The sequence below is a fragment of the Phlebotomus papatasi genome, chromosome 2, assembly GCF_024763615.1.
Source record: "Phlebotomus papatasi isolate M1 chromosome 2, Ppap_2.1, whole genome shotgun sequence".
In the NCBI taxonomy this organism is placed as follows: Eukaryota; Metazoa; Arthropoda; class Insecta; order Diptera; family Psychodidae; genus Phlebotomus; species Phlebotomus papatasi.
The window spans coordinates 95,664,321-95,686,675 of record NC_077223.1 but is presented as its reverse complement, the minus strand read 5'-3'; the positions used below and the strand labels follow the sequence as shown (position 1 = coordinate 95,686,675).

At 32.0% G+C, this 22,355-nt stretch overlaps 1 protein-coding gene across 2 annotated transcripts in view; it reads right to left on the bottom strand.

The window, feature by feature from the left end:
* LOC129802524 (semaphorin-2A) overlaps positions 1-22,355 on the bottom strand; it is a 610,443-nt gene that overhangs the window by 48,320 nt on the left and 539,768 nt on the right. For both annotated transcript variants that reach the window (XM_055848429.1, XM_055848428.1), the window contains one exon: positions 10,675-10,782. In XM_055848429.1, coding sequence (XP_055704404.1) covers positions 10,675-10,782 — 108 coding nt within the window. The remainder of the gene's footprint in view (positions 1-10,674; positions 10,783-22,355) is intronic.

The following is a 22,355-nucleotide window of genomic DNA, read 5'->3' as shown; positions in this document are numbered from 1 at the left end:
CCTAGCCGGCCTAGCATTTGGTTTTCTGACTTTCTAGTCAAGATGTCATAGTTTTACCTCGTTTCTGATTTAATAAAGTTAAGTAAAAGATATTTTTCACTTGGATAATAATTATCCAATTTTTTATATAGGATGATAAGCACTGAAACAGCCCTTGGGGCAATTGTAGCCACTCTTCCGTGGCGGACTAAACTATCAATGATTTTTCACTAATACCTGGATAATTGTTAGATGAAAAAGTACTATTGATATTCTAAGCAATATTGCCATTTGTATGAGCAACTTGAGGAATAGATTTTTCAGGATGTTTGCATCAATTTTGCCGCAATTACAAAAATGTCATAAAAAAATCGGCTTAAGCCCATTTCTTTAGCTTTAAGTCACATATTTAGTATCAGTGGGCTTCAGTGTATCATGTGAAACAATATTTGGATTCTCCAGTTTAAAATTCCGTCTGGGAAACTGGTGGCAATTAGTACCCCAAAAGTGGCTATATCTACCCAGGCCGGGGCAAGTGTAGCCAATGTGTCATACTTTTTTTCATTATCCTCTCTAGAAAAAGGCAAGGATTTTAGAGCTTTGAACTACACAGTTTTATACAGCCAATATCCTAATGCTACTTATGAAACATAAAAACATTAGACAAACCTTATCATTTTTTCACAAATTATGCGCGAAGAAAAAGCTTCATTTGCTGGCTAAATGTACCCCGGTCTCTCCTACTCTATTTAAATCAATAAAGTTTGTAGTGAATTAATGTACAGAATTTAAATTCAGTGACATTTAAGATGCGTGTTTGAGGGCGGCTCTCCGTGCCACCATAAGAGATAAAAAAAATTTCTCTTAAAAAAATTATCTATTAATCAGTAAGGAAATTATTCCAAAATATGACCATCCTATCTCAAGTATTTCTAGTACATTGACTGAATGGGTTAATGTTTATCAGAAATCATTTCCCTAATAAATAAATATCGAAAGTTTTAAAATATTCCTAATAAAATTGAATAAATAGAAGTAAACACGAGTTTTCCTCAACAAAAATGGTTTGTTTGTTTTTTTTTTGTAAATATTATAGGGTAAGTGTGCCAAATTCCGGCCAGCTTGCAATTTCGGCCACATTTTTTGTTCCTCGAATTTCAGTGAATTTTTAGTTTTTGCGTACTCTAGAAACAATACAATGCAAAAAAATAACAAAAAATGTCGATTAGACAAACAAGATGATCTGAAAAAGACACTCGAAGAATTCCGGAAAGGCATGGACCTATGAAAATGAAAGTGGCCGAAATAGGACACCAATGTTATGTTAACATTTTTATTCATTTTAGAATGTATTAAGAATGAAATTAGAGAAAATAAAGACGATAGACTGTCTACAAGGTTTCAAGGAACACTCCTTACAAAAAAGTAACAAATAAATTCAATTTGTATTAAAAATATTACATTTCAAATTTGAGACTTTGGCGCTTGCATGCAACTATGCCGAAATTTGGCACACTTACCCTAAAGCAATATTGGAATATTTCAGTGAATTTTAATTACACATATTTTTCTTTTTTTTTGTATTTATACCAAAATTATGTAAACATGTATTAAAAAATCATTATATTTTTTAATTCCAATGAAGCCAATGAATATTGCAAGCAAAAAAGACACTTTTTAGATAACATTCATTTTGAAATGAATTGCATTAAATTTAATTTATTGCAATTGAGAATTTTTACACCGCAAAGTTTTGTGCGGAGCCCATTGTATATTGCCATAACTTTCATTTACAATGCCTTTTAAAGGGAGACTTATGTATGCAAAGTGCATTATATGGTTCCCATATTTTTCAATAGGATAATCGTATGACTTTTGCCAGTAAAATAGTAAATTTAATCATAATTGAATTGAATTTAGAACCGATCATTACTCGAATTTCTAAAGTGAAGACATATCATGTAGGTTTTGACAAATAGATAATAAATATTATATTGTTTTCTTTTTTTTAGATTTTGGATGCTAAGGCGTGTCCGTCCATGTCTATGATAAGATTATTTCCAAGGAAAATGTTTCAAAATCAAAAACTACATTATATTAAAAAAAAGAAAAATATTTTTTGAAACTTTACTTAATTGTAGATTACTCAGATATATTTTTTTTAATGCAAGTTTTCAACAAAAAAAATCGTAGCTTCTTCTTGATTCCCTTCATCAAGATCATCAGACAATTTTAATCCTTAAAAAACTTTCAAAACAGGAATGTTATACCGCAAAGTCTCGCACTGGATATGACAAAAAGTATAGATTCAAAAACTATGACAAGTTTCCAAAAAAAATCATGATTTAGATGGCAATCTAAAAATGCCTTTTGCCTCTGTACTGAAGCCATGACATACCCCTGATCTTCTGATCCCTAGACACACTTACGACTTAAGCCGAGAGACGGCTTAAGATTATAATCAAAATGTCTTTTAAATATCTATCAGTTTCCCACTAACTCTAGGGGAAACTGGGGCACCACCAAACACGGGGTAGCACCAAACACTAATTTTTATTTCTAAACTACTTGGACTATCTCGACTATTTCTTCAGTGAACAAGCATCCCTATAATGTCTATAAATTTCTATAACTCTTATCCTTTTAAGTCGAATATCTGATTAATAAATTGCAGTATTTGGTGCTACCCCGTGTTTGGTGGTGCCCCAGTTTCCCCTAAGCCATTTCTCGGCTAAGCTGAGTGAGAAACAAATTAGTCAGAAACAGATGGAGATGAAATGTTATCATTATTTTGATTATAATTACGTTAATCCATCTCAAAAAAAATTTTTTTCTTTATTTTATGTTGTTTTTCTTTTCGAAATAAAAATAATTTGAATACAATGTTCATTGACTATAGCGACTGAAATATTCCAACTTTGCTGATACGAACATTTACTCTGACTGTTGGACTATTCGTCAACTTTATTTATACAAACAAGTTATGATGGTCCAATTTTAGGACATTAGCATCGACAGCTATACCAGTTCCATCATTCTACAAAACTAGGACGATTTTCTAACCCTCTTTATAAATAAATCTTCTTTATTTCGTAGCGTTCTGATTCTGCCTACGTGCTTTATTTGAAAATAATAATTTGGGTACGTTTAACTGACGATTTATTTGGTAATGTCGACAATAAATAACATTTTGGATTAACAATTAATAAGTTTTCAAGGAGTTGTACCAAACTTACGAACTAGGACAATTCACTGGAAGCCTTATATCTCATTTCTCTTTCTCTTTCATATATGTATTTATTCTATAAGGTGCAGGGAAAAAGGGGTTTTAGAAAACTTTGCGTATTTCCGTGCCAAGAGTCACAATTTCTCTCAAACCCAAAAAGCTCTCGTGAAGAGAGAGGGTGGTCGGTTAATAAATGTCACAACAACCAAAGAAAGTTTTGCTCTCCTAACTAATTGCTAGTTCTATTCCTCATTCTTCAGCCCAGGAAAATTACTGCAAATTTAACTTTTTGTTACAAAAGGCCATCATTTCAATTGTCACATGCCAGTGACAATTCCAAGAGCTTTTTATCCTAGTTCTGAAATTTTTGTGGGTTAGTCTTGGCAGATTCATCAAAATGATTGCATTTCTCTGTGGAAAATATTTACCAATGGCCACAGGCTGATTTATTGATGTCTGTTGTCAACAGGGAAATACCCAGAATGATTTGTATGACGGGTAAATTCGTGGTCTGAAAAACAGACCATGGTAAGAGAGCTTTCTATTTTCGGTGAAAGCCCTCTTTCCTGTCAACGACAAAAGCAACGATGTCCTGTCGTTAAGAGAGGATAGAAAAAAAATGGCACAGAGCTTTGATTTTAATTAGAATTGGTAAATAAGAAGATGGTGATTTTGTTCTTCGATTCCCTCTGACCCTCAAGTTTCTCATTCTCATTTCCTTCTTCAATTTGCAATCAGAGCTAAAAGTCTCTTTGTAGTTTTTAATCCGCTTGGAATTTTCAATGAGGTAAAGTTTTTTTTTTCAACTCTCCGGAAAGCTTTTTCCCATCCTGGAAAACTTCTCAAATGGACTCAGTTTCTCATTCTGTGAGAGGCAAACAAATAATTTGCTTGTCTCCTCCAGATTAACATACTGACAATTAAATAAGTAATATATAGTTGGAAGTGCAAGATATTGCAAAGGAAAAGTTTGTCTCCTTTCTTCCATTTTCTGCTCCACAATTTCAACCAGCCACCTCTCGCTTGTAACGAGATGGGTGATGAAAAAAACAACAACTGGAAAATGGACAACAAAACAGATTTATTTATGTTTCTCCAACAAAACTTGTCATTAACATCTTTTTCCATGCTTCACTATTTTTTTTTCTCACACTGTCTGTTACAATTCCACTTAAAAATGTTTATGGAGAAATCTGAAGCACTTCGCAGAATACTCGAACTCAGAAATACAATGCTATGTCCTGTTAAAAGGTTTGAGGTTTAATGTCTTTTCTAAGTCGTATTTTCTTTCCGAATTTTCCGATTAAATGTTTTGGACCGATTTGTGAACTGCTTTCAAACCGGACTCAAATTAATAGTACAACGATTTAATTCGCGATAAAAATCAATGACTTGATCACTAACGATTGAAATTTATTAATTTATTATTTTGAACCAATTCAAGATTTTTGTGTGAAGTAAAGTGAGGCAGTATCAAGTGTGCACTATTTTTGAAAATTAATGAAAATTTGAATGATGGAAGTTTTATATTTCTCGATATTTTTCTTCATTTCTTAATGATTCTGATTCATAGTGAATCATATTAGGAGCTATCCTTATGCTTCAGATTTGGTCAAATATTTTATTAAAGCATCGCAGCATTACAAAGTTGTGATTATGAAAGAATCACAAATATTGGATGATTGCATAAGTTCGTAGGACTCCCAAATGTAAATTTGAACAGATATTTTCCATTAGAAATATTGGCCTCAATTCTGAGACCAAGATCAAGATCAAAATTTCAAGTTGTCAAATATTTCCAAGATCAAGATTTCATATTCTGAAGCAAAACATTAATGGAACTTAAAATGTCTTAGCTAAGAACCAAGATTTCAAGATTTTCCACACTTAACGAAACGCCATTTCTAACAAATATCTTCATTTCTTTGCCGAATTAGTTGAAATTTCGCCGTATAAATTAGAAAAATTAAATATATGTTGTATTAAATAATATAATACAGTCCATAATCGGGAATAAAAGAAATGCAAACAAGACTTGTGACATGTGATAAACCCTAAAATGCTTCTTCAAGATGTGATTCTTTTGCAGGTATTTTCAGGGTGTTGTACTTCGAAACGTACGTCTAGAAGTATGTACCAATACGATTAAATTACAAGATTAAATATAGTATTTTTCATAGTCATTTTCTCTTTTTGTATCATCTCTTATAGAAATATTCCCCATCAAAAACAATTTCCGCATGAAACTCTTAAAATTGTTAGTATCTTGAAAATTCCAAGCACCTCCGAGAGGTTCTTGGAATTATTTCAAGAAAACAAGAAATTTGACGTCTTGAAATCTTGAAATATTGGTTCCAGAATAGGAAATCTTGATATCCACACGGTTTGTGTCTTGGATTTCAAGATTCCAAGACATTTGACAGATTTGACATCTTGATCTTGATTTTTTGATTTCAGAATACCAAAATCTTGAAATTTTCTTGATCTTGATCTTGATCTTGGTCTCAGAATTGAGGCCATTATTTGTATAATCAAGGATGCAGGCAGGGTTATGCCTTTACATAGTAAAAAATATTTTTTACATTTTACATGTAAAAAATATGTAAAAATGTAAAAAAATTGTAAAATGTAAAAAAGGAAACTTAACCATTTTTGAATCGTTTAAACATTTCCTGTAAGCAATATTAATATTGATATTGCTTACGAAGAATATCAAGAAAACATTCTTGGGAAAGTCATGAACAAAATTTCGTTTAGTGTATTTGCAACATTTGGAATATTGCAATGTAAATATAATACAGTGATATGTTGTCTACATTCTTGATTATCATTTATCCAGAAATTCAAACTAAAAGAAAGTGCTTTAAATAGAAGAGTTCATCAAGAATTATTTCGCTTTTTTGTGTATTGAAAAAGCCTATCAAAACTCCAGGAAGGCAGGAAAAATTTAGGACTTTGTATTCTTAATACAGGGGGTTATTAAAATACACAACACAAAAAATAAAGACGCAATATATATTTTTAAATTAATCTTTATTAAAAAACGATCATAATTGTGCATAAAGCACGCACTACTTAAGTTAAATACTGTTAAAGTTATAGAACCGGCACTGCTTCAGCATAAAACGGTTAATATTATGTTGAAATCCCGCACAACTTAAGCTTAAAATGATTTCACGTGTATGTAACTCACTTATAGCTTCAACACAAAAAGGTTAAAATTGCAAATAAAGAGCGCACAGCTTCAGCACAAAACGGTTAAAATTGAATATAAAATCCTCACAGCTTTCCAACGAAATGTTTAGCAATTTAGATCGTTTTTACTCGGATTCTGCGCAGATTTTATTAAAATCGATATAATATCATAATTCCTGTGTGAATTTTTGTTAAATACATGAGTCTTATTTTAATAACAAAACACGATAGTTTTTAGAAAATTATCACAGAAACATTCATTACCACAGAATCAGTGTTAGCAAGGAGACACATATTCTCTCAATGAACATTGTTTTCTGGAATATGATGTCTTGGACAAGGGGTATATAGCAAAATCCCAAAAAAAATCGTTATGAAGAGAGCAGGAAATAAATCTTAATTTAAGTGATTTTTACAATATTGATGATTAGCAGAAACCACAGAACAATTTGAAAACTCCCTGAGTATGTAGGTAGATAATAGAAGTTCAAAAATTATTAATCGTTTAGATGGTTACTATTATATTGGTTCAACCCGGTAGTAGAAAATTTGAATTAGGTTTGCCAGTAAATTTCATTATGCATTTTAGACGATAAGCTTTATAGCAAAATATTTTACTTATTACAGCGAAGTTTTAACATGTTTAACATGTTAAAAATGTAACACAAGTTAAAGGCTTTTTTACTATGTAAAAAATGATGTAAAATGTAAAAAATTCGCTCAACCCTGCAAGGATGTAGTCTCCATTGATCCCAACACTTGTCCTCGAAAGATGTATAAGCTTATCAATTCCATTTTTTAAGGAAGAGCCTGTTTTTTTCTTGAAGAAAGCTCACAAGGTCGTTTTTGATAACTTGAGCAAAATCCATATTTTTGCACACTAAACTATTCTGCAGAGATTGGAACAAATGATATTCTGAAAGGTCAATATCTGAAGAATATTCCAACTTCTGAAGAATTTTCTATTGCATCTCTTGTAATTTTGGCAGCGTCTGTTATTAGTCGCACGATTTAGTGTTGTCATTTTGGAAGATCATGCCCTTTCTTTTGACCAAAATCGGATGTTTTTATTAAGCAAACGCATTGAATCTAACGAATTAGGCACAGTGCTTATCTTCTATGATTTTTTCATCCCATGGGAATAGGAGTAGCTCAAAGAGTTTAATTTCCCTGGAATGCCATCAAATTTACAATTTATGCAAATTAGCTTTTGCAAGAAGATTGGCTGTTTTTTTCAAAACTTTTTAAGCTGCATATTGTTCTATTAGTTCTATTTCTCATCACTTGTCACCAATCGATCCAGAAAAAATTCTTCATCGCAGCATATCAGTAGAGAAATGGCTACATTTCCTAAATTCATACGGTTCCCTTTATTCTTTTCAGTAAAAAAATGGGGCACCCATGTTTCGCTCTTTTAAACGCATCAAAGCTTTTCTACATAGCAAAATATGATGAAATTATTGTTGTCCAACATCTTAACAATTTCTTCAATTGTTATCCACAAATTTTCTTCCGCTAGGATACTCACAATATTGCCATCAATGTTAGAGGTCGTTTAAAATGGAGTTGATGTCTTGAAGGATAAATTCCTATTTTGGAATTTTCCAAAACACCTCTTAATCATTCTCAAAGCAAGAGCATGATCTTAAATGCCCAAAATGTTTTTCCGTGGAAGTCCATCACTTGGACCTTTCCAAAATTCGCTTAAAATTAAATGCTGCAAATACACTTTTTTGTTTTACATTTTGGAAAAGTCCTCCAAACGACCGACCTATTTGCAGGATACTTGGAATTAGAGGGATGTAAGACACTGTAGTCTTTCCAGTACAAGCAAAAAAGTAAACATGAATGATGGAGGTAAGCAACGGGATAACCTTTAACGACCTGCGTGAAAAAGTCCCACGAACTTATGCAATCATCCAATATTTAATTGTAAGTCTTCGTGAATAAGTGACAATAAAAAATTCTGTAGAATAAATTCTTGGAAACGATTTTTTTTTGTCAATTTATCAGTGAAAAATTTGCAAGAGGACGTTTCACCAAAAATTTCTCCTTTAATTATTCACTATTTTTCTCCCCATTTTACCCTAATTTAAAATCTTTCGCGAGAGAGAAAACTTTCTTGAGGAATTGCTTTTAATACTGTTTGGTTTTCATTAACTTGACGCAATTTTGCAACCCTTGAATGAGGATGAGACTTTTCGAGGGTAAAAAGTACCAATTCTCATGGACTTTTTAGTTAAGAGGGACGAAACTTTATCTCACCACGCCGAATGACTCTCTGTCCATGATGGAAAATTGGTTTTCTTACCAAAACAAGTCACTAGAGCTTATAAATGTGCAGAATCTCAGTTGGGTCTTACAAAAAAGAACTAAACGAAGAAGGTTAAACAGTCATCATGGTAGATTTTCCGAGATGTTTTTCTAACGTTCCCAACTTGAAAGTTGCATAACATTTCATGCTTGGTTATTAACTTAATTATTCTTTCCCACGATTAATTATTCAAATATCCATTTTCATCGTGGTGAAATAATTTAAATTGACCGTAAATGATAATTGGAATATCCCAAGAAATCATAGTATAGAGGGAAAATAATGAAGTTTAGTAAAAAAAATTTGGGTCTTTTCTTTTAATTGCTTTAACCCTTTCACGATGACGTAACTGAGGAAAGCTCCTTGCAAAATAAAGTTAATTAGATTTTAAATATTTTATTAATTTGATTTTTGCCAGAATTTGATCAGCAAAAACTTAATTAATCGGATTTGGATTAGAATAATTTAAAATTAATAAGAAATGACTTTTATAAAAATATTTCAACCTTTTTTTTAATTTGATTAAAAAATTGAGATTTCTTGTTAATATTTCATAATAATTAATAATAATAGTTAATAATAATAAATTTGTTATTTATCCTATAAATTTCAAAAATAGGGGAGAGCCGTCATATTTGAGACACCCCTGTATGTTTTGACTTTAAGACAAGGAAAAGCGCGATATCTTCGGATGACTGAAGCTTCGAACAATTCTTTTTTTTTCAATGTGTTTTAAATGAATTTGGCCCATTATTATATTATTATACTTTAACAGCTAGTCCAATGCCTCAAATTTCAAGAAAAAGAGCTTTAGATGAAATCTTTAAGAAGTAGAGAAAAAAAATTGAATTGTACGAAGCTTCAGTCGTCCGAAGGTAGCGCGCTTTCCCATAGTATTTCAAAAACTCAGCAAATTAATCTTCAAATTTTGTATAGCGCATAGTGTACTCACTAAATTAGATTTTATTAAAATAACTTGATTAGTGTTTTTGTCACACTTATTTAAATAATTAAATAATAATTCACCGCGTTTCAAACTAAATAGGGGAAAGCGCGCTACCTTCGGACGATTTATGCTTCGCACAAATCATTTTTTCAATGTGTTATAAATGAATTTGGCCCATTATAATATTATATTTTAATTGCTGGTCCAATGCCTCAAAATCTTAGAAAAGAGCTATGGGTAAAATCCATAAGGAACATAGAGAAAAATTGAATTGTCCGAAGCTTGAGTCGTCCGAAGGTAGCACGCTTTTCCCTTAATTACGTCCATTTTAAATATTTGATCATAAAATAATTTTTAGTTAAATCACAATCTTTAACTGTTACAATTTTTTGAATGCATTCAAAGTTCTCAAAGTTTAAGCTAATCATAGAGCGGTATTAGTCTAAAATGTTTTATGACAATAAATATTTCTTCTCGTCTTATGTATAAGGCTTAAGAATGAAATAGATTTTCTATTGAAACTCATTGTTATCGTCTTGGAATTGTCTATATAATTTAACCCATAAACATTGCTTTTAAATTATTTTCATGATTTATAGTAAAATAATAGCTATTTGAGAATCTCATTTAATTGATTAATTTCTGAGAGAGTGTTTAATGAGTTATCAAGGATTATTATTTAAATGAATGGTAACTAAAGTTGGTGTAGGAAAATCTTTATCTTCTTCTCTTTAAATTAAATTCGCAAAGAGATGGCCAAATTGGAAAATGCCTGCAGGTTAAAATTCACGTTGTACAGCACATGAATGATATCGAGATAGTAATAAAAACAATTTGAAAGTTTTATGCTTTTCCACTGTTGAATTGATAAATTTTACTGCCTTGTAGACATCATATTTCTCTTTCATTTCTATCTTTTGCATTAAATACAATTATTATTTTTGCTCGAATTGCCGTGGCATGAAAAGGGATATGGCTAAGAGTTTTGTGATTTAATAAATCTATTATACTTACATAAATAACATAGTCTTTGGGATTGTGAGCATTCGTTCCACAAACATACAGTCGTGTTCCCTCTTCAATCGATTGAATGACTCTGATGTGATTTCGACAGTCGAAGAGCTGTAAGAAAGATAATTGTTTTTGTTTAATTACACAAATGTTCATCTCTTGTTGATTTTTTGGCAAATTTTCCATCATTTGATGGATTTTGGTGTGAGAATGATAATAATGTTGGCAAAAAAAGGGAAGGAATAAAAAATAGCCATATTTCATCTTCATCTTGAGCTTTTCATTTAGAATTATAGCCATAAACATGAACTAAACTTTCGCATGATTTTCCCCAAATGGAGGGATGCATTGGCGGAAATGTAGCTCTGCAGAGAAGATATACATAAACTTTCTGTAGCCTCCACTGTGTCTCAGTGGGTGGTTTCAATGGGTGGGTGGGTGGTTGTATATTGAAATAAATTTATTAGTGTCATTTATCAATGAAACATTGATATAAGCGAATAAATCAATTTTTTATTACCAGCCATTTATATTGGAGGCAACTGTTTTCTTCTACCATAACAATAATGCAGCATTAAAGGGGTGGCATATATTTTCTTCCTCAATCATTCCACTTTCACTAATGCGAGAGAATTATCGTAAAATTGTTTCTTTCCACCCAAATTAGCGTAATCAATTTGATTCTGTCTTATTTACAGTAATACCGAGCTTTTTTCCCCAAAGCTTTTTTCTTTCGACTTTTATGGCAGCTTTTATGGAGTTTACCTAATCGAAAAAGTCACGCTTGTTCAACATAGCGCTAAAATAGAGTTTCCCTAGGAGTATCATATAACATAACTCAGCTTTGACTGGGCGTTATACGGCCTTCAGACAAAAGGTTTATGCATGCGGTTTAATTTCTGTTAAAATTTTACTGATCGAACTCAAAGAGATATCGTCTTCCGGTCTTCAACAACCCCCCATAAAGTCAACATTATCTAGGACCTCTAGGACAGTCTTTTTTCTTTTTACCCCCGTTCCCCTCCTTCCCCTGCAAAACCATGCTTTTTGTGAACGCATTATAAAAGCGCATTTTATAGCATTCACTATGTTGTATTTTTTGAAGTGAATTAGCGTTTTAATAAATCTCAATATATATATTTTTTTGAAAAAAAGTTAACCTATGTTCTGTCTTTCAGGGGTTCGACAACACACTCTAATTCTTCTCCAAATCTTTTGACTCTTTGTAAAAGTTTTCTAAAGAATTCCTCGAGTTTCCTAAAAAAAATCATAGAAAAATTTGACAGCTTTGGACAGCACAAACCAAATCGAAAGAATTTTGAAATATACAAATGCAAATGTCTGACATGAACTCGGCCGATTTCTTCCTTAATATGGGCATTCAATGACAAGGACCATTGGTAGGTACGGTCACCTATCCCGGCCTTTCAGTTTAACCTAGACTGGTCCCAGATCAGGGAACACTTGAACCCGTCCTAGAGGCCCGTAACCCTAAGGCCCCTGACACACTTACGACTTAAGCTGAGAGATGGTTTAGTGGAAAATGATAGAAATGTGGTTTAACCATTATTTCAAATAATTACGCTAAGCCGTCTCTCGGCTAATTCTCAGGTCTGTCAATGCCCTAAGACAAGGCTTCCATGCTCCCCTACCTCTTACAGCCCCCGAAGGTCTCAAGCCTGTTACCCAGAATGGCAGTAGTCTCACTACAACACCGGTCTAGGATAAAGCATGAAGGTCCTTAAACGGTCACCACCCAGAGGTCAGTAATGACTTCCTGTTCACTATCTTTCAGACTAAAGGTTTAGCCATTATGGCACAATTTATCAAATTTCCGATCTGGCAAGATTTTCGGAAAAACAGACTAAAGATTAGAGATTAAGGGCAAATAATTTAACTGATTTTGAAAAACTATTAAAATTCCTTGTTATTTTGTATTTTGAGCCCTTGGGAACTAGATTAAGGGCAGAATCACATTGGCAGTAAAATGCTCACCGTATCGCTAATTTACGCATTTTCATTGCAATTCTTACACAAATTCTCGATTACCGTATTACCTTATCTCACATTCGGTGGCACTAGGTGAAAATAATATAAGAAATTGAAGAAATAAAACGAAAATGCGATAAACGGTGAACAAAAGAACTGTACAACTAATTTCTCTTGCAGTTTTATTTGCTCACCGTTTATCGAATTTTCGTTTTATTTCTTCAATTTTCTTATATTATTTTCACCTAGTGCCACCGAGTATGTGATAAGGTAATATGGTAATTGAGAATTAGTGGAGGAATTGCAATGAAAATGCGTAAATTAACGAAATACGGTAAGGCTACGGCGAGCATTTTATTGTCAATGTGATTCTGCCCTTAAGATTTTGCCATTTGGGCACACAACCTCTTAAATTTCCTATCTGGCAAGATTTTCGGGACAAACAGACTAAATACTAGAGATTAAGGGCAGATAATTCAACTGATTTTGAAAAATCATTAAAATGCCATGTCATTTTGTATTTTGAGGCCTGGGAATTAGGTTAAACCTTTAGTTTGAAACCCATTTTACACAGAATAAATACAATTTGGTGTAAATACAAATTAAGCTTATTAGGCTCTTACAATTTTAAGTCGACAACTTCCAGAATAAGTTAACAAAATTTGAATGAAATCGGTGCATTAGACAGGTGAAACCTAACGATGGGTATTTCCGATATTTTCAAAAGGCACTACCTTCTAGCACCTAGAGTTTTCTTTTGACTGTCTTGAAACTTTGGTAATATGTTAATATCTTGTTGTATCAGATACAAAATATTAAAAAAAAAACAAAACCTAATGTTTCAGAATTGCATGTTTTTTATTTTGCAATTTTCAATATTTTGAATGAAAGCGGAAAAGTTCAGGATATCAAGATACTCGTTCATCTTTATGACTTATTTCCTGAGCGCATAAAAAACTTTTTAATTTTGCTAACATAACAAAATAATTGATCAGCACACATTAAGGCTTTTGTAGCTTTTAACGATCTATAAATAATGTTATTATGACATATCTCGGATAATAATTGTAAATATGGTTATGAAACCTATTTTTTTGAATACAAAAATTCAGAAATTTTTCATCAAAAAATATCATCATTAGCAATTGAAATATGACAATAAAAATTCGAATATATTTTCGTATTGATAAATTTTGAAATATTATTTCATAAGGAAATAATTTTGGAAACGCGAAATGTGCAGTAAAATTATGTGCATTAAAATATGCAAATTAATTGACAAATTCCGATTAAATGGAAGATAGGGTAAGTGTGCCAAATTCCGGCCAGCTTGCAATTCCGGCCACCTTTTCTGTTCCTCGAATTTTCATGAATTTTTAGTTTTTACATACTCCAGAGATTATACAATGCAAAAGAATAACAAAAAATGTAGTTTCGACAAACGAGATTAAGTAAAAAAGACATTTGAAGGATTCTCGAAAGGCAAGGAACTATGAGAGTCAAGGTGGCCGAAATAGGGCACCAAAGCTATGTATACATTTTTATTTATTTTAAAATGTATTAAAAATTATTTTAAAGTAAATAAAAACAATAAACTGTCTACAAGATTCTAAGCAACACTCCTTAAGTAGAAGGAATGAAAAAAATCAATTTTTATTAAATATATTGCATTTCAAACATGAGACTTTGGCGCTTGCATGCAAATAAGGTAAAGTACCCTTTATTCGACCGGTTCCTCTATTCGACCGGTAGATTTATTTATTCAATTTAATTATATTTGCTATAATATTTTGTATATGATCTAACATTAATAGGTCAATTATTCTTTAAATAATACGAATCAGTAACAAATTCATAGAAATAGATGAAATTCACCATCAAATATTAAAAAATTGACCCACCGGTCGAATAGAGGAACCCGGTCGAGTTAAGGGTACTTTACCTTATGCTGAAATTTGGCACACTTACCCTAATTTAATAATTTTAAAAAGAGTTTGTTTCTTATCGATCTGCTTGATTTTTTGATAGTTTTATTCCGAAGAAGTAAAAAGCATCAATTTGAAAGAAAAAATGTCATTTTTTAAAATTTAAATTGACCTTGCACAATCGAAAATTTCAACAATTCTTTTATTAATTCGAAACTTTAGGATTTTTAATAAATTAAATATGTATATTTTTTTAAAATTATGTAACAGGTTAAAATCACCTGTATAATCGAAAAACAAACTCTGCTGAATACACAAAATCTCATTTTATTTTCATTTTGATATAAGCAAGTATCAATTTACGTCGTATATTTGCTTTTAGTTTCTTGAGTTTCCATTTGGTGAAAAACTTCTTCTTCTGCAGTAAAAGCCATATAAGACGCACTTTCTCACCCCTTCACAAACTTCCAAGCTCACAGTGTAAGTTTACTCAACCAAGAATATAGAGAATTTACACTAAAAAAGATCACAAATAAAATCCAGGAAAAGTTTAAAGTTAAGTATGTTGTCGTAACTCATCCTCCATGTGGTTGCCTCCTAAACAACAAACAACAAAACATTAATGCGATTTTTCTTCAGCTTCAAATCCAAGAGTAGTGAAATGGGAAAACAACGAATTTCATTCTCTGAAGAGCTATTCTTGGATCACAAGAGGATGATGAGGAGACTTGGGAATGAGTCAGAAAGGAGTGAGATGAGAAAAAAAAAGCGATCTCGACGAACTAACACAGGATGGGCAGTATTGGAAGGATTCAAATTCACAGGAGGAATGTTAGGAAACGATGGAGAAAATCAATAGGAAAAGTTTTATGTAAGTTTTTGGGCGGGTTTTGTGTATATATCAAGATGAGGAAATTCTTGAGGAAATTTCCTATTAAAACTCACAAATAAGACTAAATCCGCATCAACGTGATTCGCGTAGCATCCCATTTATTTCTTCTTGCAAAGAGATATGTCTTAATAAACATTACCTGAGGGTATGAGTCAGGATGAATGAGAAAATGCTTCCTTGGGGACCTCTATTGCAACCTCCTTCTTACTCCAAAATGCAATTTATGGCTTTGAGGTGAATTTCCACATGGTCCTTTTTCACTCTTCAGAATCTTGATTTTTCATCTCAAGTAGACATTTTTCTCACCACATTCCCGATCTTATTAAAGGACTAAAACTAGCAAGAACTTTAATGTCCATTTGTGATTATAGGAACATCTCCTGGGAGCTTTGATGGCTGATAATTAGGTGTTTTGCATTGCTAAAATAGACAGAAACCATTGCCCGTGTGAAATCTAATGCTATAATGTTTGGTATAGAACAGAACCGATAGTGTGACGTGTTTGGCTTCGGTTTCGTCCCACCTACACGTCCATCGCCCCACTTTAAAGTGCAATATTATGCATTTGGTTGACCACACACAAGTGCATCATGATATTTATGCATAGCAGCAATAGAGATTTGCTTAAATCAATATCGCAAGAGTAAATTGATCATTTTCCCCATTAAATATGGTGATTCGAAATAGGTTAATTCATCTCCCATGCAATTTACAGCTTTTCCCATTTGACTGTAACTGTCGCTTCTCCAAAACCATTTAGCTTTTTTAACTATTCAATGGTAAGTAGTTCATTGTAAATTAAGGCCTCTATATATATTTTGTAAAATTTTCATCAAAATACTGTTTGGCGAAGAATATTTCATTATATAGGGTAAGTGTGCCAAATTTCGGCATAGTTGCATATAAGCACCGAAGTCCTAAGTTTGAAATTATTTTTAAGTCATATTGATATTTTTTGTTACTTCCTTTTCGGGAGGGTTGTGTGGAACCTTGAAAACTAGTTTATCATCTTTGTTTTCTTTAAATCACTTCCTAAAATATTGAAAAATTAATAATAATATGGACATTGCTTTGGGTAGTATTCCGGCCACTTGAGTGAAATACCGGCCACCTTTTTTTCTGGCCACCTTTTGTGACGCAACGGATAGAAAATTTCAAAACGTCAAACGGAACGTGTTTAATATTTAGTTTAATACGTTTATATAACCTACAAGCCCTGAGATCTTTCGTGTAATTTGTCCTGAAGACTTTAAGAGTAGCATCTTAAATTTACACGCAGATTCCCGTAAGAATTTGCTCTTCCTGAACTCTTCCAAGGCCTTTTCCACATCATCTTTTTCATAGAAGCGATGGTTTTTTTTCTCTGGACATTGTAAAACTCAGAAATTGAAAAAAATGAATAAGAAATTTAGGAAAGCAAAAGATGTTGCCGGAATAGGCAACACTACCTCACCGGAGAGACGCTCACAAAGTATATACTTTTTACGCGAAATACAGGATCCAGTTGGGAAATTTCACCCGAAATTTAAAGATTAATTCACTATTAATATAAACAGAAACAATCTTTAATGAAAACTAATCAATTTTCATAAAAAACTCCGAAGGAAAACCTCTTGCACCTCACCACAAATCACAAGACTGCTAGAAACACAATCGATCCGTCACATTTTTTGTAAGACTCTTTCCACATTGAGTTTTCACAACGCAATTTAAATTCAAATTATACCTAAAATTTAACGGTCTTTGTGTTAATACATCCTAAAGTGAATAAATATTTAAAAGCAAAATGAATTCATTGACTATTCGAAGATAACATACATAATTTTAATTAATTTATTTCCATGGCCGAAATTACACTCAAAGTGGCCGAAATTAGAAGCTGGCCGGAATTTGGCACACTTCTCCTAGAGGTCTTTATCAAGCTTTGGAACATTTGTGCTCTGATTTTCTAGTTTGAATTTTGAAAATTTTGGCAGCAGTACATTGATTGATTGATCAATCATTGATTTAATGATTTATTGTCATTTCTCTTTTTTTTATCCTACCCCCCATGCGGCCATCGCTGTCTTAAGCGTCGATTCCAACCTCCAGGACGGAAATTATGGAAAGTCGCTTCACTGGTTGTATCTTTTTCGAGCGTACGTAAGCACGTAGGTCACATTACATGGCAAGATGAGTATGCTCACAGAGAGAGAGTTTGAAGAATACCTATCCATACTGTCAAGTGTGCTAATCCGGGCGTTTCGCTATCTGGATCGTTTATGACTACGCTAACTAGATAATCCACTTAAAATAATATTTTTATTTTTGTTTCCGTAATATAGTCACTACAGTAACATAATATAACTATTCAAGTTTGGGAAAAATAATATGTTTAGGGTAAGTGTGCCAAATTCCGGCCAGCTTGCAATTTCGGCCACCTTTTTTGTTCCTCGAATTTCTATAAACTTTTAGATTTTACGTACTCTAGAGATTATACAATGCAAATAAATAACAAAAAATGTAGCTTCGACAAACGAGATGACGTGAAAAGGATTTTGGAAGAATTTCCGAAGGGCAAGGAACTATGAGAATGAAGGTGGCTGAAATAGGACACCAAAGCTATGTCTATATTTTTATTCATTTTAAAATATATTAAGAATGATTTTAGAGTAAATAAAGACGGTAAATTCTTTACAAGGTTCCCAGCAACACTCTTCCAAAAGAAAGAATAAAAAAAATCAATTTGTATTTAAAATATTACATTTCAAACTTGAGGCTTTGACGCTTGCATGCAACTATGCCGAAATTTGGCACACTTACCCTATCCATTGATTGTTTAGTTGCAACTCTTTTTAAGTCTCAGACTACAAAATTTGAGATTGCAAAAATTTGAGAATCTAATTTGCTAGAAATCGGTTTTCGTGGTAGTTTATATCATACGACGGCAACTGAAGAAATATTAACAAAGTTTGAAGCGGTTTTCGGACTAGACTCTAGAGAGGTTTAGCTCAGTTCCCGAAGGTCTCAAAATCATAAATAGCGAGCAATTTTATTGCCTTTTGAGAAGCTTATAGGTCACTTATCTTTAATAATCCAAAAAATCGTGATTGATAAGAAATTAGAGAAGTTAAGCCGTATGACTAAGCTTTAGGTTTGACACCCGTATAACATGGTCTTCAGTATTTCTGTATTATCGACTTTTTGGTGTTGGATCATATCTGGACTGTTTTCTCCAGGCCTCGCCGTGTTTTAGAACTATAAAACAGCCAAGGCAAAAACCAATACAAGGATAAAACGATAATATAGAAAAACTTGAGAACAGTGTAGTATTAAAAAAAATGTTAATTTTTCTTTTGAATAGCACCATTATACCGTGGATGCGGTAGATTTTGTCCTGATCCGGGGGCATTTTTCCAATATGTTGTTCGTAAACTTTTTGTTAAATCCTAGCGCCTGAAGGATTTTACCGATCGGACATACTAAATTGGATCGGTGAAGACCAGCATTAAGAACTAGAACTAAAAAAAATATGAACGACAGGGGATAAAGTTTTTCGGAAAATCTTGAAGGAGGATACAAATGTCCCTTCCGGAAGCGTACACTAGTAAAAATAAAACGATGAAATGACAAAAATTTCAGTGTTTCAAAAGATGATATATACTCCATCATTTTGAAACAATGATTTTCATCTTTTGTCAATAGATGACCAACCATCTTTTTTCAAACACTGAAAATCATCTTTTGGAAACAATGGAATATATAGCATCTTTTGAAACACTGATTTTCAGCGTTTGGCAACAATGATTTTCGGTGTTTTATAGGATCAAAATTTTGCATTTCATTGATCGAAACACTGTTTTTCAGCGTTTCTGAACAATGATTTTTAGTGTTTTACACGATGAAAATATTGAACTTCATTGTTCGAAACACTGTTTTTCAGTGTTTCAGAACAATGTTTTTCGGTGTTTTATACAATGAAAATTTTGCACTTCATTGTTCGAAACACTGTTTTTCAGTGTTTCTAAACTATGCTTTTCACCGTTTTACACGATGAAAATATTGCATTTAATTTACTGGAACACCGTTTTTCAACGTCTTAGAAATTTATTTGATTATGAGACGCTGTTTCCTCGCTTTTCAATAGAAAATATTTATTTTTAAATTTCATAGTCACAAGGGTTCTATAAAAAAATTTGTTATTCCTTGTATTTTTTACCTCCTTTTGTATAGAAAATATTGCGCTTCAAACTTGGTACTTACATGCAAGCTGTCCCAAACTACCCTTAAATATATTTTATTTGCTTTGCTCAAAAATATTTCGGACACGACATAATGGGCGTATAGGATGGTATCTCGCGCTTAAAGTTTTCCAAATGTTAAAAATGCTATATCTTCGGAACATGTTGAGGTTTCTTATTGTTTTGTTCTTTTTTAAGAGATAATTTTACTATATTCAAGACTATATTTTTGATTTTCAATATCATCGCTTGCATTAGCTATCCTAACTTTCTCATTACTTAATACGCAATTATTACAACAATATCGAAATACACAGACTATACAAGAATTGCTGGTTAAGTGATCAGTAAGTTACGACAATCGCTCATTCATGCAACGATATTTATTTTATTTTTTGTAATATCCTTCTATTTTTTTGGAATATAAAAAAGTTTTAAATTTGCCAGACAAAAAAGGATATTTGGAGCTCTCACTTTTATACTTAATTTTATTCGGCATTGAATAAACGAGCAGTAAAAAGTCAAATTTGCTCAGCAAAAAAATCGAAATGATCAGTAAAAAATAAAAAAAGGGCAACAAAAAGTTTAAAAAGATCAGTAACAAATTAAAAGAGCAGTACTTTATTAAAAGCGGTCAGTGAAAAATGAAAAGTGGTCAGCAAAAAATTAAACATGATCAGTAAAAAAAAAGTGATCAGTAAAAATAAAACATGATCAGTAAAAAGTAAAAGATGATCAGTAAAAAACAAAAAGTGGTCAGTAAAAAATAAAAAGTGGTTAGTAAAAAAAAAATAAAAATAAGCAATAAAAATATTGAATTTGGTCAGCAAAAAATTGAAAATGATCAGTAAAAATATTCAAAAAAGCAGCAAAAAATAAAAGTGATCAGCAAAAAATTAAAAGTGATCAGTGAAAAATAAAATATGGTCAGTAAAAAATAAAAATGAGCAGTAAAAAATAAAATTTGATCAGTAGAAAATCAAAATTGGTCAGTAAAAAATAAAAAGTGATCAGCAAAAAGTTCAATAAAAAACAAGAAATTGAAAATATTCAATTCAGTAAAAAATTGGTCAGGAAAAATTAAAAATGTGCAGTAAAAAATAAAATGTGGCCAGAAAAAATAAAAAATGGACAATAAAAAATAAAAAGTGGTCAGTAAAAAATTAAAAATGAGCAGTAATTTTCTTCATTTTCAAGTGAAATTTCGCACATCTTGAGCCTAAAGCAGACTTTAAGAGGGTGTAAAGTATGACGCCTCTATCTCTCATAGTTTCCAAGGGTTTGCGGAATCTTTGCCTTTTTCCATTTTGTTTTTTTCCAATTTGTCTTTGGAATCTTTGTCTTCGGTAATCTTTGTTTTTTAGAAACTTTGTCTTTGGAAATCTTGTCTTTTATATATTTTAAACAAATATATTTTATTAAATAAAACTATGATATTACAATGGTGTTTTTTGAAGTTTTTAGATACGACCTTCAGGGCAAAGGGAAATTTTCTGTGTTTTGGGAAATTTTTAGTTTCGTCTTTTGGGGCAAAGGGAAATTTTGTTTTGGCAAATTTTTAGTTTCGTCATTTTGGGCAAAGGGAAATTTTCTGTGTTTTGGGAAATTTTTAATGTCGTCCTTTGGGGCAAAGGGAAATTTTTAGTTTCGTCTTTTGGGGCAAAGGGAAATTTTCTGTATTTTGGGAAATTTTTAGTTTCGTCCTTTGGGACAAGGGTGTTTTGGGAAGTTAACAGTATCGCCTGTCGGGACAAAGGGAAATTTTCTGTTTCTGGGAGGCTTTTAATTTCGTCCTTCAGGGCACAAGGAAATTTTCTGTGTTTTCGGAAATTTTTAGTTTCGTTATTTAAGGCAAAGAGAAATTTTCTGTGTTTTGGCAACTTACCAGTATCATCTGTCGGGGCAAAGGGTAATTTTCAGTTTTGGGAAATTTTTAGTTTCGTTATTTAGGACAAAGGGAGTATTTTGGGAAATTTTTAGTTTCGTCCTTTGGGACAAGGGTGTTTTGGGAAGTTAACAGTATCGCCTGTCGGGACAAAGGGAAATTTTCTGTTTTTGGGAGGTTTTTAGTTTCGTCCTTCAGGAAAAAGGCAAATTTTTTGTTTTGTGAAATTTCTAGTTTCGTCTTTTGGGCAAAGGAAAATTTTCTGTGTTTTGGGAACTTATCAGTATCGTCTGTCGGGGCAAAGGGAAATTTTCTGTTTTTTTTTTTGGAGATTTTTGGTTTCGCACTTTGGGGCAAAGGGAAATTCTCTGTGGTTTGGGAAGCTTTTAGTTTCGTCGTTTGGGGCAAATTTGAGAAAAAGGAAATTTTTGTAAAGTTATAAAATGTGCAAAATGTGTTACAGACAAAATTTATGAAAATTGTGAAAAATGTATGAAAGACAAGATTGCCAAAGACAAAGTTTTCAAAAAACAAAAGTTACCGAAGACAAAGATTCCAAAGAAAAAAACTGGGAAAAATAAAAGTGTAAAAAACAAAATGGAAAAAGCGAAGATTCCCGATCCCGAAGGAAATGTACCTCTATAAGCTGATTTAGGATTATCACTGGCTTAATTCTTCGTTGATATATTTATATTTTTTACTGACCAATTTTAATTTTTTACTGACCACTTTTAATTTTTTACTGTCCACTCTTAATATTTTACTGACCTCTT